The sequence below is a fragment of the Nematocida parisii genome (genome assembly GCF_000250985.1).
Source record: "Nematocida parisii ERTm1 unplaced genomic scaffold supercont1.4, whole genome shotgun sequence".
In the NCBI taxonomy this organism is placed as follows: Eukaryota; Fungi; Microsporidia; genus Nematocida; species Nematocida parisii.
In genome coordinates this window covers 303,967-318,257 of record NW_013524649.1, presented here as the reverse complement: position 1 = coordinate 318,257, position 14,291 = coordinate 303,967, and the positions used below count along the sequence as shown (strand labels likewise).

Genomic DNA, 14,291 nt, shown 5'->3' with positions numbered 1-14,291 from the left:
ATAAAGAATATTACACTCAGTTCCATACACATTTAATTAAAATGTTCCCATCTTCAGAAGGAATACTTTCTATTGAATCAGATGAATCAGATGAATTTACTTCATTCTTAATAAAAAATAAAGTACAGCCAGAGTGTATGTACATTCTAGCAGCTATTTTTCTTTTGTCTGAGAGGGTAGACGTTCCTATCGAAATATATAACATAGAAGAGAAATATCTACTTGTTCTGAAAAGCGCAGATAGAACAACCACGTATATTAATCAGGAGGAATCAAGCAAAGATTTAGTAAGTCTTATTAGATTTCTGAAAATGAATATAAACAATGCCAATGCAAATCCTGGCAATTTAGTAGAAATATTTATTGAACCAACTACATATGAGGAGTTTAATACAGGAGAATTTTTGAACAAACCACCGTTTCTTGTACAGTCGTACATATACGAGTTTATTGATACACCAGACAAGTACATTGAGTTTATAAGGGCCGTGTACACTCTCTTGACTGAGCAAATAAGGGATACTGAATTTGCACTAGAAAATATGGCAATGCGCGATGAAGTGCTTGGAAAATATTTTATAAGAAGAAATGCACTTTGGGGGTTAAAAAACCATACAGTGGCCATTTGTAATCTTAAGGAAACAATAGACAGGTATAGAAATTGCCCTTTTATTGATTCAGTAGAGCTACCAACATATACGCGAGTAAAGGCATATGATAGAGAAAATGGCAGAGAAATAGATGATGATGCCCAAATGTACATTAATCAAGTGGAAGTAACTATATTGGGACTGGTGTGCTGTTTAATGTATGACTCAGAAACGAAAAGGTACACCACAGACCATCTGCCAACAAAAAAAGAAACAGAGCCACTAAAACAATTTTTTGAGAAATATCCGGTGCCAACAGAGAATACTAGCCGCGAGATGCAGCAGGATTGGTGCAGAGTAATAGCAAGCTCAAAGAATGATAAGATTGTGTATACCAGAGAAGGAAAGAATCAATTGGCAACCGGTTTGTTAAACATGCTATATGTTATGTCAGATATAACTGGAAACATAGAAGAAGTGCTTAAAGAACTCGAGAATATGATAATTGCGCGTGATAATGATGAAACAGGTGAAGAGATTGATATAGAAAACCATCTATCTGCATTAATTAATGCACTGTCAAAGAACAAGAATCTTAAAATACATTCTAACTGGTTTAGAGCAGAAACGCGTGTGGATAAAACAATTGACTTTTTTGATAGTTTTGATAATTTTGATCTAGCTTACATAGATGAGATGGTATGTGGAAGGCTATCAATACATATAGAAGAACATCAATGCAGACTAGATCTATTAGGGAATTCAATATTGAATGAAAATAAACCAATTATTAAAGAGAAGCTCACTGAAATCTGGAATGCATATGATAATCCAAATAATTATATAGAATGTATAATTAGGCATTACATTTCTGTAGAGTTCGCTAAAATACAAAGTAATTGTGTGTACGAGGAAGATTCTGTTAAAAGCATAATTTTAAATAGTATTGCTGCCAATAGTTACAGAGGTGTACTTACTATATTTTTATACGGAAGAATTGATTCGGCTGATCACATGAAATATATTGTTACATACTTCTTGATGTTATATGTTAATCCGGATATGGCTGACCCCTCACTAATCCGAATGACAGACAATATTATAGGAAGTCATAAAATGGATCACTTTTATATAAGAAATAGTATATTACAAGGCTATTTTTTCAATCCAAAGGCTAAAGAATATTATACAAAAATTGATAAGGACATCTGGATCTATGGTATAGAAATACACATTGCTGAGTCGTTTAAACTACTATGCCAAGCATTGTTTCTATCTACAAACGCTGTAGATGATAACTTTACATACTGTTTTACCGAGCTAATGAAAACAGTAAGTAAATCAGATGAATGGTATAACTTGATCAATAATTATCACTCTATGATTAAGGATATACTTTATTATTTAGACCATACAACCAAACCTAAAATTGACACATTTAATGAGATAATCGATATTATTCAGTTCTCATTTAATGAACTAGATAAGTATAGAGTAACAAATATCTACTTGGCTTGGGTTTTTAATATGTTTTCATACGAGAATTTACATGATAAAGGGGAATGCTTGTCAAAATTATTCAATATTATAGATAATAATTATCTTAGAATAGAAGATAAAGAAGATATTCAATGGAGTATTGAAAATCTGAACCTCATATTTAATTGTTTAGATGCTAATAGAATTATATTATGTAATAATGATGATGAACGTACTGAAAAATACAATAAGATTATACAAATATTGATTAATAGTGTTGGTTTTGATCCTAGGATGATCTATGCCTAATGTGGAAGCCTCTCACCCACGTCTTGGAAGTCTTATAGAGCTTTCATAATTGGAAATTGTGACTATATAAGATGAGAGTAATAACCCATTTTAATGAGTCTTAATTCTATACATGGGGATAACTAACTAATAGTGCAGCATATACCAGTAAATATATAATTATATTATATAATTATACTATTACAATTGGTATTTAAAAATAGAAATAAATTATATTTTTATTGAATTTAAAAATAAATTATTTACACTTTCTTTTATTTCAGTAGAAAATAATTTAAATAATTTAGTATTTTAGAAAATTATATCTATTTGTTCTACAGTGCACAATAGCATTAGTTCATTAGGATTTGATTTATAGAAGTGTATATTTAGATAAGTGTTTTATTAGTATAAGGAGTAAAGAGTATCTGACAAAGTGTTCGGATGCCATTAAACACGTCCTTTATAAGCCATTTCGTATGGTTATTAGACAGTCGTAACAAGTCAGTGTAATTTACTACTGAGAGTAATGGGGCATAGCTTATAAAGTAAGTCATTAAAAGGGTACTCCACAATAAAATGATATTACAAAGATAATGTGCTACTGCACGAGTGGTACTTATGCTAGAGTCTATATGTTGACTCTTAGTCTTGGGGTAATTCCAGAATATAGTTCGCCATATATATTTGGGCAGCTGCTTTCATAGAGTGTTACATATACATCTTTTATATTTTATAAGTGGTTCCTATACGAGTTTAGAATAGTTATAATAATTGAATATTATTAGTTGCAGAGTACGTCATATATTATATTTCTTAAATATGCTTTATTGGAATTTCAGTATAGAATATGTATAATTAATTACATAGTATAACAAATACACTACAGACTAATTAAGTAGACATAAATTATTTAATCGATATACCGAAAAAATTCATTTGATTAGTCAGTTAAGAGAATAACGATAATCAATCAGTTGAAAGACTCCTTTAAATTAAACCATAAATATCAATATAAAATAATCCTGAAATGAAATTAGAAAAAACAAATAAGGGAATAAAAATATTTTTATTCCCTAAATGAAAAACAATATGATCATAAAATTGCTACTGATGATATACACAGTGTGTGCAAGGCTAGATCTATATGATATAAAGACACTAGGAGAAAGAGTAGTTATTCAAAAAGATAATTTATTAATACATCCAGATGGGCCACTTAGTCCACTAAGAGGGTATATTATGCACAGAAGTGGATATATGTATAATAAGCGATTTTATTCGCCAGAAATAGATACAGAATATCAATTAAAAAAGACAGATAAAGCAACAGAAAGTGGTAAATCAATTTACACATATACACGAACACCTGTTAATGATATAGCATATAAAAATATTTATACAGATGCTGTAACAAACAACTATCTTATTCGGTTCCATACACAGCTAATTAACATGTTTCCTTCTACAGACAAATCACTTTCTATTACAGCAGGAAGGCCAGATGCGCTTTATTCTTTTCTGATAAAGGATGAAGTACAGCCACAATGCATGTACATTTTGGCAGCTTTTTTCCTTTTGTCCGAGCAGGTGGATATTCCCATTCTAACAGGAAAGAAAAAGGAAAAAGAAAGAAGACTTGTTCTAAAAAGTGTAGATGGAAAAGATACGTACATTAACCAGAGCCTAGTGCTGTGTGAAGATGAAAAAGAACTGCCCACTGAACAGGAAAATTATCACACAGAAGCTGTTGGAGTTATTAACTTTCTAAAAGATTATGCAGAAATTCGCATTAAACAACTAGAGAAAAAACGCGGATATATAGAACCAAGTACATATGAGCAGTTTATGACAGGACGTTTTTTGAACACACCAAAGTTCCTTGTTCAGTCATATATATACGAATTTATTGATACACCAAACAGGTATATTGAGTTTGTAGAGGCTGTATATACTATTCTGACTGATCAGATAGAGAACAATACATCTATTAAAAAAAAGATAAAAGACGTATACAAAGGCCTATTGAAGAATTACTTTATAAAGAAAGATGAACTGCCATATGTAACCAATCATATAGACCATATTTTAAATCTTAGAAGGGCAAAAGACAGTTGTAAAATATCACCTTTTATTGATTCATCACAACTACCAGCATATGTTCAAGTAAAGGCTTATGATAGAAAAAATGAAAAAGAAATAGGTGATATAACCCAAAAATATTCTAATTGTGTGGAAGTGAGTATATTAGGAATAGTTTGTTGTTTATTATACGACTTAAACAATAGAGTATACACCACGGACCATTTACCAAATAAAAAAGAAACAGAGCCACTGAAAGAGTTCTTCAAAGATTATCCAAAACCAATGGAGAGCATTAGTTATAAAATGCAACAGGATTGGTGCAGAGTAGTAGCAGGCTTACCCAATGATAAGATTGTTTATTTAAAAAAAAGAGGCAATGAGCTAGAAAGCAGTTTATTAAATGTTTTATACGTTATATCAGAAATAACTGGAAACAAAGAAGAAGTACTTAAAGAAATTAAGTCTATAGAAGACAAGTGTAGACCTAAAAATTCATATAAAAAAGAATTTAATATAAAAGAAAATCTAACTAATATATTCATAGAACTATCAAATAACAAGAATCTTGAAATAGATTCTAAAAAGTTCACAGTAGATAAGAGAAAAAAAGATAAAAAGCATGATTTATTTGGAGAGTTTCATCTACTTTATATCTTTGAAGAAATAAAGGCAGGAGTATCAGTAGATATATGCAGCTGCCATGCCATATTAGACATAGTAGGCGATTTATTGCTTAAAAAACAAAAAATCGCTATTAAAACAAAACTCACTGAAATCCAGAATATTTACAGTAACTCAGAGAAGTATACAGCATGTATAATTAGACAGTACATAAACATAGAGCTGAATAAAATGAAAAATAAGTGTAAATCACAAAGCTTCCTTCCATCTGAGCAAATTCAGGAAACTATTAGAAACAATCATGATAATATAAATGACATTTTTCTGTGCGGGATGATTTTATCAGTTAGGGAAAAAGCAGCTAGTGTTGGATACTTCTTGAGTATATATCTAAAAAATACACAGCCAAAAAACAATCCGCTAGTTCGTTTTACTAATAATCTTATAGGAAGTACTCTGCTGAATGATTTAATAACAAGAAAAAACATGCTAATTTATTGTATGTATAACAGTGATGGTAAAGATTACTATTCAAGAGTTGAAGAGTGCTGGGAAGAGGTTTCTTTTTGCAGTGTAATTCATTTAATCAAAACCATGAATAACACATTATTAGGACCAACCCATTCCTATGATATTTCTTTTGAGTGTTTTATAAAAGCAATGAGAGCCATAGGCAGGGCAGACGAGAGGTATAACATTAATAATTTTTCAAGTATCTTTATCATGGTTATAAAGAATCTCTCCAAGAAAACTGATGATCCAACTAAAACATTTTCTGAATTGCTAGGCGTAATATATGAATTAGTTATGCAGCCGGACAGTTCAAATATGTTTTATATCTGTTTAAAGTGGGTGGTTGATGTGATAATAAGTAATATAGAAGATAAGAAGGATACTATAAATATTCTAATGGATCGTATAGATATAAATTATGTTTTAAACAGTGATAACAGATGGGATAAACAATTTATTTCTCATTCCTATATTTTGAAGCATTTAAATAATAACAGAAGTCTATTATGTGATGGATATGACTCAGAAAGTGTTAATAAGTATGATTCCATTATAAAGAAAATAAGTAAATTTATAAAACCGAATAAAAAAGGATTTTTTCAGCAAGCCATAGAATCTGTTATATGCAAATAATAGTGTATAACAGTATTTAAGATAAAAAACAGTAAATATGATATTTGAGTGTTTAAGTACACGTAAATCAGAGTTAATCCGAAATGCGTTGAATTAAATAAAGATAAAGTATCTTAATTCTGTATTATAAGAATCAAATATATCCGTTATGTAAGTATAATTAATATTTATGTTAATAGGTCAACTATTCTACCAATAATTATACGTTTATATAAATATGTAAATTTATATTACCCCTGTATAAATGATTGGAGACAGTCCATTTGAATTAAATATTGATAAGTTAAGTATAGAAAAAGTATGCAATAACCATAAGAATAAGAATAAGAATAATCCTAAAGAGTTTCTATTAAATTGGATTTCTTGTATAAACACAAGTATTACCATTTCAACAGATATGACTTCTAATGATTACAAGGATAGTATACTAGAATTAGCAAAATTATGCATATATAAAGAAATAATAAGTAATAACGAACCTATCAGCGACACAGTACATAAATTACTCATAGATGAGAATAATTCAGAAGAATTCAAGGATTTAATTAGTAAGAAAGTGTACAATTTATATTTAAAATTAGAAAATATTCATTCTGTACACGTGGATATACAAGAATATTTCAAAAGGCATATTTCAGCAGAGTATATAAATATGTACATAAATTATATACAGGATAATTCAGAAATTAATCAGGAAATTAATACGGATTTACAAGATATAAGTACGTATTATTTAATGAACATAGAAGAGAGTGCATACGAACTATCAGATTTATACACAAAAACAGAGAACAACAAGGTTTTAATAGAGTTTAGTACAGAATATATCATAAAAAACCTATCCAGTATAAGGGAAGCATCCAATTATATAAGAAAAGCAGAATCAGAAGGTGTAGATATAATTACAATTAATAATAACTTATTATCTATTATACCAAAAGAGTATTTAAAATTACTAAGCACTATAACAATCAATAATACATCTATTTATGAAGAAAGAAAATTAAGTTCATTCATTCACAATACAATGGAGAAGATCTTGAACATGGAAGAGTTAACTGATCCAGAACAGAAATTATCAAAAGTAGATAATTTACAATATAATATGAGAAATATAGCAGATAATTTTTATATATCCCTATCTAATATTGTAAATGATTCAAATCCTTCTATTGTACAAGATGTAATAGAATTAGTCAATACGTACTCAAATGATCAAATAAGTGAATTTAACAAATCCATTCAAGATATAAATGAAAGAACTGGGATACTCATTAAAAATAAAAATCAGAAGAGAGAAGAATTAATTAAGATCGAATCAGGTGTAGAGTATAATATACAAAATACTACTAAATTAAATGAGATTAATGAAATTAATTCAAAAATATCTAAATTAAATGATTTAAAGGACATAATAAGCATATGTAAATCAAACTGGGAATCAGAAATAAGTATATTAAATAAGGAACTATCTGGGTTTAAAACAAATCCATCAAATATGTACACATCTCAGACGAATTATATTATAAATAGTATTAAAGCGTATAAAAACAAAATAATTCAATCAAAATCGAATATATTTACTTATTTATTCGGGAATAGTATTAAATATTATGTAAATATTATTCAAGTAACAGCAATAGTATTATTTATATGCATATATATATGTGTAGCATATTTTTTATTAAACAGTAATGTATACGTATAATAAAATACATAACTTATTACACACTATAGAATATATAATATACACATAATTATATAATAAAATACATAACTTATTACACACTATACAATATATAATACTTATTACACACTATAAAATATATAATACATAACTTATTACACACTATAGAATAAATAGTACTTATTACATACTATAGAATAAATTATAACTTATTACACACTATAGAATATATAATACTTATTACATACTGTATTAATAGTTTTAGTTATGTAATAAGTTATAATTTTTTATACTATTAGTAATAAGTTATATTTAAATATTTTAATGCAGTCGATATTAAAGGAGGGAATCAAAGAAAGAACAAATAAAAATACAACACTAGCACTAATATTAGATAAACTACTTGCAATGGGCAGTTTCTTTATAATTTGGATAATTACAGCTTATGTCAGATGGAGATTCTACTTATCATTTATTGATACGTGAATATATTACACAATGTACATTAAATAATACTTATTATACGTATACTATTATATTATAACTTATTACATATAATTTATTATAATACAATGTGTAATAAGTAAACTAAAATATAAAGTAAAAAGATGCTTTCACCAGGGCTCGAACCTGGGGCCTTCGGGTTATTAGTCCGATGCTCTAACCAACTGAGCTATGAAAGCACGAATTGACCTATAAGAAGACTTCAATAATATTATACACAATGATAACAGGATACACATACACGTATACAATGATAACAGGATACACATACACGTATACAATGATAACAGGATACACATACACGTATACAATGATAACAGGATACACATACACGTATACAATGATAACAGGATACACATACACGTATACAATGATAACAGGATACACATACACGTATACAATGATAACAGGATACACATACACGTATACAATGATAACAGGATACACATACACGTATACAATGATAACAGGATACACGTATACAATGATAACAGGATACACATATTCTATTACTTATTACACATATTCTACTATTTACTACTATTTTTTACACATATTCTACTATTTACTACTATTTTTTACACATAACTTATTACTTATTACGCATCATCCATTACTTATTACACATATCCTATTATGTTTTATTTTTGACACATATACTATTATGTTTTATTTTTTATATTTATGCTGGTCAGTTCCTCTGAGGAGTATGATACAACTAGTTCTGATATGGATTGGATAGATAGATTCGTAGATGGATTTACAGACCAAATAATTCTAAGAGTGGATCAGTCATTCATTGATGACCCATTCAATTTATTCGGTATCTCAGATATAATAAAGGGTTATGATAAAGCAATTAAAGCATTCAGAGGTGAAGACATCTACATACCACCAGAAATAAGCGTGTCCCTGTACTATATGATACACCAAAGATATATACTAACCAAGAAAGGATTAGATTCAATGCATAGTGTAATAAGTTCTGGTGTATACGGTAAGTGCCCCAGGGTTACCTGTAATGGATACCCTTTCTTACCAATCGGGTTATCAGAGACTCCTCATAAATCCAATGCTAAATTATTCTGTAATAATTGTAAGGAGATATACGAACCAAGAAATGAGTTAAGCCAAGTGGATGGGTGTGCATTTGGCTGCACATTCCCGAATTTATTTATTTTAATGTATAAAAATTTATTCCCGAAAAAAAAAGAAGAAAATCAAAAATATATTCCTAGAATATTCGGGTTTAAAGTGGTAAATTAATAAATAATTATGATACAATGTGTAATAAGTTATAACAAAAAGTATAAATAGAAAAAATATCAAAAAAAATAAATCAAATAAGAGAAAGAGAGAGAGAGAGAGGGAGAGGAAGTAATAGGTGTAAGTATAGTATAAGGAAGGAAGAAAGGGTGGATGATTAATAGGTGTAAGAGAGAAAGAGAGGAAGTAATAGGTATATGTATATAGTATAATAAGTAATAGTCAGTAATATACATACACTTATATACATATACACTTATATACATATACATGGGTTCATACAGTATTATACTACATATACTATATACCTATTACTACTATACATATAATACACTTATATACTCATACTATATATACTTATACATCTATTACTACTATATATATATACATACACTTATACTACTATACATATAATACACTTATACTATATATACTTATACTACTATACATCTATTACTTATACTATATACTCATACCACTATACATCTATACATATATATATCTATTACTTATACTATATATACTTATACATATATACATATAATACACTTATACTATACACATAATACACTTATATACATCTATACATCTATTACTTATACTATATACTTATACATATATACATCTATTACTTATACTACTATACATCTATACATTATCTTATACTGTGTTATATTTATTTAGTATACTTATTAAGTAAATTTATAGGGAGGGAGTACTTAATATGGTCTGTTTTATCTAAATACTCCTTCTTGAACTGAATGACTACTCCATTTATTACCTTCTCTCCTAAATTACATAAGCAATATATTGCACCGTAGTGGGACTCGGGTGACTTGGTGCTGTCAGCCCATGTTTTTAATAGAGTATTCAGTACACGCGGTGCAAGTGTAGTGTATGAAAGTGAGTACGTATCATATATATACTTGATAGTGATGGATGCTCTTCTTCTGGCAGATAGGCCTGGAGTGTCCTCATCTGAATCATTCACTAATACTTCTTCTGATGGGTGCTTATGCATGATACCTATACTCTTGCCAACAACACATGTAAGTAGAGAGGGAAGCATCTGGTGCATATAAGGTTCAATGAATATCATCTTATTCATGATTAAACTCTCATATACACTTATAATATCCACTAAATAATCGCCATTCCTTAGATTCTTTAATATCTCCTCATTAAAGAAATGGACAAAGTACGGGATTAGCTGCTGAATACCACTCTCATTCTTAAGACATTCTGATGCAAGTGCAACAGTCTCCTTGTCTTTAATGAACTGAACAATCTTCTCATAATATAACTGTAATTCCTTGGATAAAAGGTGTTTCATATGGTTTCTTATTTCAATGTCCTCTTTCATGGCTGCTAGCGTATCTTCCTTTTTAATTTCTGGCATTCTCTCCATGGGAAGTGGATTCTGCGGTATTTGTGGCTGTACTCCTTCAATGGCCAGCCAGTGCTTGGATATAACCGGTTTATGAGGGATCTTCGGCAGGGGAGAGTTTAAAATTGACTCTAAATCTAATTCTTCGTCTGGGACGTAGTATAAATTTGACCCTGGGATGGTTTTGAATACAAGAGAGTTGCTCGTGTTGTACCCTAGTAATGGATCTATCTCCTTTGACAGAAGGGCATAATTTACATCTTCAATAGACAGTTTCGACCGTTTTGCTGCCATCATGAACTTAGATGCTTCCTGTGCTAATTCTTTAAGTCTGTACTCTAAATCCTGTGCAAGTATTTTCAAGTCTTCATCTTCTATGTCTGGGATACCTTTTGACTGAGTGTACGCTTTAAGAGTCTCGATTGAGAATAGCATACGAAATAAAAAAATTCAGAGTTATTTGAAAAATGAAAGTGCGTAAAAAGTCATGGCCAGAAACACGATTAAAATACAGTGTAATATGAATAAGACTAATTACACAATACATAAAAAGTATTAGTATAGAATATACAACAGGGTATAATCGTATATTTATGTAGTAATATAAATCTTTATTTAATGTAATGAGTACTGCAGTAATTGTAGAATTGCTTATTCCTTATTAATATAACTAATTTGCAGTCTGGTGGAAATGGCTGCATCCCTGACCTCTTTTACGGATGACTCTGTCTTTGCAGAAATAAATTCAAACACCCACGGGGATTCTAAAGCAGAAATAACAGAAGAGTTCTGGTACGACCCACAAAGTATCCATAAATCAGAGAGAAGGTAAAGAGACTTAATAATACAAGCAGAGTCAGTGGTTTCTTGTGCTATTATTTTAACTATTAAAAGCATCCTTTCAACAGAGTTAATTACTTCAGTACTTCTCCCATCTGATGCCTGCACTATACACGACAGGAGGACTAAAAGTGACTCACGTAAAGTAAGGATAAATCCACTGTCACTCCCATCATCTTTCACTTTTATGGCGCCCATGCAAATTTCCATTATTTCATTTAAGTACCTGTCGAACATCTTACCCACAGAAAGTGAAATATCCGAGAATGTAGAAATTGCCGTTGTTTTAGCCTCCCTGGGCAAGTGCGGTGATATTACAGCACGTATTAATACGGGCACGATCTGATCGATGTACGCACTGAACCCCAGCTGTATAGACATGGCCATTGACCCAATAAACATAATTAAACTAGTGGCGAATAATGAACTGTTTTGCTCCTTGCCCTCCTCACAGCAGAACATTCGCATGTCCCTGATTATGAACGGGATTATCTCTTCTGTATAATTACCAAAATCGATTCCGATCCTGTCAGCGAGCAGGCTGAGTGTTAAGTATGCCTCTGTATATAATGAGACTAATTTACTCCTGTGTATAATGAATATGCATATGGAAACCACCTCCTTGGACACATTCGATATTTGGTCAGAGAAGCACGTACTTATACATGCCTGTATTAAGTTCATATAGCAAGATATGTTCTCCTCGTTTAATTCCTGTTGCACTAACTCATTCTTTACCTTTGCGATTATTTCATTTAAGAAGCCAATCACCTCCTCGTAGTACGTGGGTATTGCGGCCTTGATTACTTCAGCGATCGCAGAGGAGAGTGACACTTTCAGTGTAAACTGTGTCTCATGCAGGCTGAAGAATGTCCTGACGAGTGAGTCTAAAATCATTGTGAAATTCGTGAATATCGCATGGTCCCTGTACGCATCGGATGTACTCTGTGACCGTACAGCGCCTGCTATCCCGGTGAGTGTCCATGCGGCAGTCACGGACATTTCCGTGTTCATTGTGATGATCTTCATGATTTTCCTGATAATATCATTCTCTAAGTGGCACTGCTCCACAGCAACATAAGCGTACTTGAACAGTCTCTCAAGCAGCCACATCCCGGTGTCTAATACAACGGGGTTATCAGAACCCAGTGAGTGGAACACTAATGGGGCAATCCTTTTAATTAACGGGTTAAGTGGAGTGACTGTTTCTGTGTTCAAAATAGAGCCCAGCACGATCATGCCCGCCTCAAACTTAACGGTCTCCTGTGAGGTAATGAACGACTCAATCGCTGAAATCAGGTTATGCGGGGCACTGAATGATTTGTTAACTATATTGCCATTGACCCTCTCAGGGGCACAGTGCGTAACTAGCCCAAGTAACCATGCAGATGCCTTGTGCGGCACCCATTCTTCAGTCTGCTCCATATCACTGTTCATGGCGAGTACCATGCACTGCCCTACAAGCGTAGAGAACACTTCACTGATTATTTCACCGTCACTGTACATCTCATGCTCAGCAATGGCACCCCACATCTCAATTGCAGCAAGTATTTTATCCTCACCCTCAGAGTACATGTAATTCATGGCGATGTTCCCGAATGCCAGGCTTACATACTTGATCACTTTATTGTAGTACATGAACAGTGTCCCTGTATAACACCGCAGTGCCAGGCACGCCACATCCTCATCACTCGATCTGCACGCATTAAAAAGTGTCTCCATAACCAGAAGGCATTCATTCTCTATGCTAATATTATGACTGATGAACTCAAGGCACCTGTCTAAGTTCTTAAACGCACTCTTCTGCGTGCTGGGGTTCTCTGAGTTGGCTCCCTTTATGAGCACAGTAAGAATAAACCCAGATGAGTGCAGGATTAGCCGCTCATCCATCCCGGTCGTATCCATGCATAAAATCCCGATTGTCTCCATGATATTTATACGCACAATCTCTGAGTCAGTGTTAACCCCGATTGAGGACAAGTCCGAGAATACTTCTGGCCACCTCTTGCTCACAACCTCAATACGTGCAACCGCACCAAGGCACTGCCCAAGTATCTCCCCAATATTCCCAGTGCACCCGCCTAGGCTTGATATTAACTTCCCCTTTAACTCATCCCTCTCCTTCTCAGTGAGTGATGTCCATTTCATGTTCACCTCATGCCTCTTCTCCTCAGATTCCCATGAGAAAAGCGTCTTCAGTACAACCCCTGCTGTCACCGTGTCACCAATTGTGCCAACAGATGGATCCACTAAAATATCTAATAGACTGTTTATTACACCAACAAAATTCCCTTCGGATTCATTAATAATATACTTCTCTGCTTCCTTCCTCTTCTCATTATCCACACATTGAAGATTATTCAGTGAGTCAAGCACCCTCCTCAGCATAAAAAAAATA

At 31.7% G+C, this 14,291-nt stretch overlaps 8 protein-coding genes and 1 non-coding gene across 9 annotated transcripts; 6 read left to right on the top strand and 3 right to left on the bottom strand.

Annotated features, from left to right (window-relative positions):
* Window positions 1-2: 2 nt before the first annotated feature.
* NEPG_01767 (uncharacterized protein) lies at window positions 3-2,516 on the top strand (the record flags this gene model as incomplete). The annotated part of the gene is made up of 1 exon (XM_013204141.1): window positions 3-2,516. A coding segment is annotated over one exon (2,376 nt), but the record flags the coding sequence as incomplete, so codon positions are not given.
* A 921-nt stretch (window positions 2,517-3,437) lies between these two features.
* NEPG_01766 (uncharacterized protein) lies at window positions 3,438-6,209 on the top strand (the record flags this gene model as incomplete). Its single annotated transcript, XM_013204140.1, has 1 exon — window positions 3,438-6,209. One exon carries the CDS (start codon window positions 3,438-3,440, stop codon window positions 6,207-6,209), a length of 2,772 nt encoding a protein of 923 aa, XP_013059594.1.
* A 244-nt stretch (window positions 6,210-6,453) lies between these two features.
* NEPG_01765 (uncharacterized protein) lies at window positions 6,454-7,981 on the top strand (the record flags this gene model as incomplete). Its single annotated transcript, XM_013204139.1, has 1 exon — window positions 6,454-7,981. The coding sequence occupies one exon, from the start codon at window positions 6,454-6,456 to the stop codon at window positions 7,915-7,917; it is 1,464 nt and encodes a 487-aa protein (XP_013059593.1). The 3' UTR covers window positions 7,918-7,981.
* Window positions 7,982-8,136: 155 nt separating this feature from the next.
* NEPG_01764 (uncharacterized protein) lies at window positions 8,137-8,382 on the top strand (the record flags this gene model as incomplete). Its single annotated transcript, XM_013204138.1, has 1 exon — window positions 8,137-8,382. Exon 1 carries the CDS (start codon window positions 8,221-8,223, stop codon window positions 8,380-8,382), a length of 162 nt encoding a protein of 53 aa, XP_013059592.1. The 5' UTR covers window positions 8,137-8,220.
* Window positions 8,383-8,505: 123 nt separating this feature from the next.
* Window positions 8,506-8,579, bottom strand: NEPG_02716. Its single transcript has one exon. It is a non-coding gene; the product is annotated as a tRNA-Ile (tRNA).
* A 41-nt stretch (window positions 8,580-8,620) lies between these two features.
* Window positions 8,621-9,142, top strand: NEPG_01763 (uncharacterized protein; the record flags this gene model as incomplete). The annotated part of the gene is made up of 1 exon (XM_013204137.1): window positions 8,621-9,142. The coding sequence occupies one exon, from the start codon at window positions 8,621-8,623 to the stop codon at window positions 9,140-9,142; it is 522 nt and encodes a 173-aa protein (XP_013059591.1).
* On the top strand, window positions 9,085-9,666 carry NEPG_01762 (uncharacterized protein; the record flags this gene model as incomplete). The annotated part of the gene is made up of 1 exon (XM_013204136.1): window positions 9,085-9,666. The coding sequence occupies one exon, from the start codon at window positions 9,085-9,087 to the stop codon at window positions 9,664-9,666; it is 582 nt and encodes a 193-aa protein (XP_013059590.1).
* Window positions 9,667-10,336: 670 nt separating this feature from the next.
* On the bottom strand, window positions 10,337-11,488 carry NEPG_01761 (transcription initiation factor TFIID 70kda subunit; the record flags this gene model as incomplete). Its single annotated transcript, XM_013204135.1, has 1 exon — window positions 10,337-11,488. The coding sequence occupies one exon, from the start codon at window positions 11,486-11,488 to the stop codon at window positions 10,343-10,345; it is 1,146 nt and encodes a 381-aa protein (XP_013059589.1). The 3' UTR covers window positions 10,337-10,342.
* A 195-nt stretch (window positions 11,489-11,683) lies between these two features.
* Window positions 11,684-14,281, bottom strand: NEPG_01760 (uncharacterized protein; the record flags this gene model as incomplete). The annotated part of the gene is made up of 1 exon (XM_013204134.1): window positions 11,684-14,281. The coding sequence occupies one exon, from the start codon at window positions 14,279-14,281 to the stop codon at window positions 11,705-11,707; it is 2,577 nt and encodes an 858-aa protein (XP_013059588.1). The 3' UTR covers window positions 11,684-11,704.
* Between the last annotated feature and the right edge of the window lie 10 nt (window positions 14,282-14,291).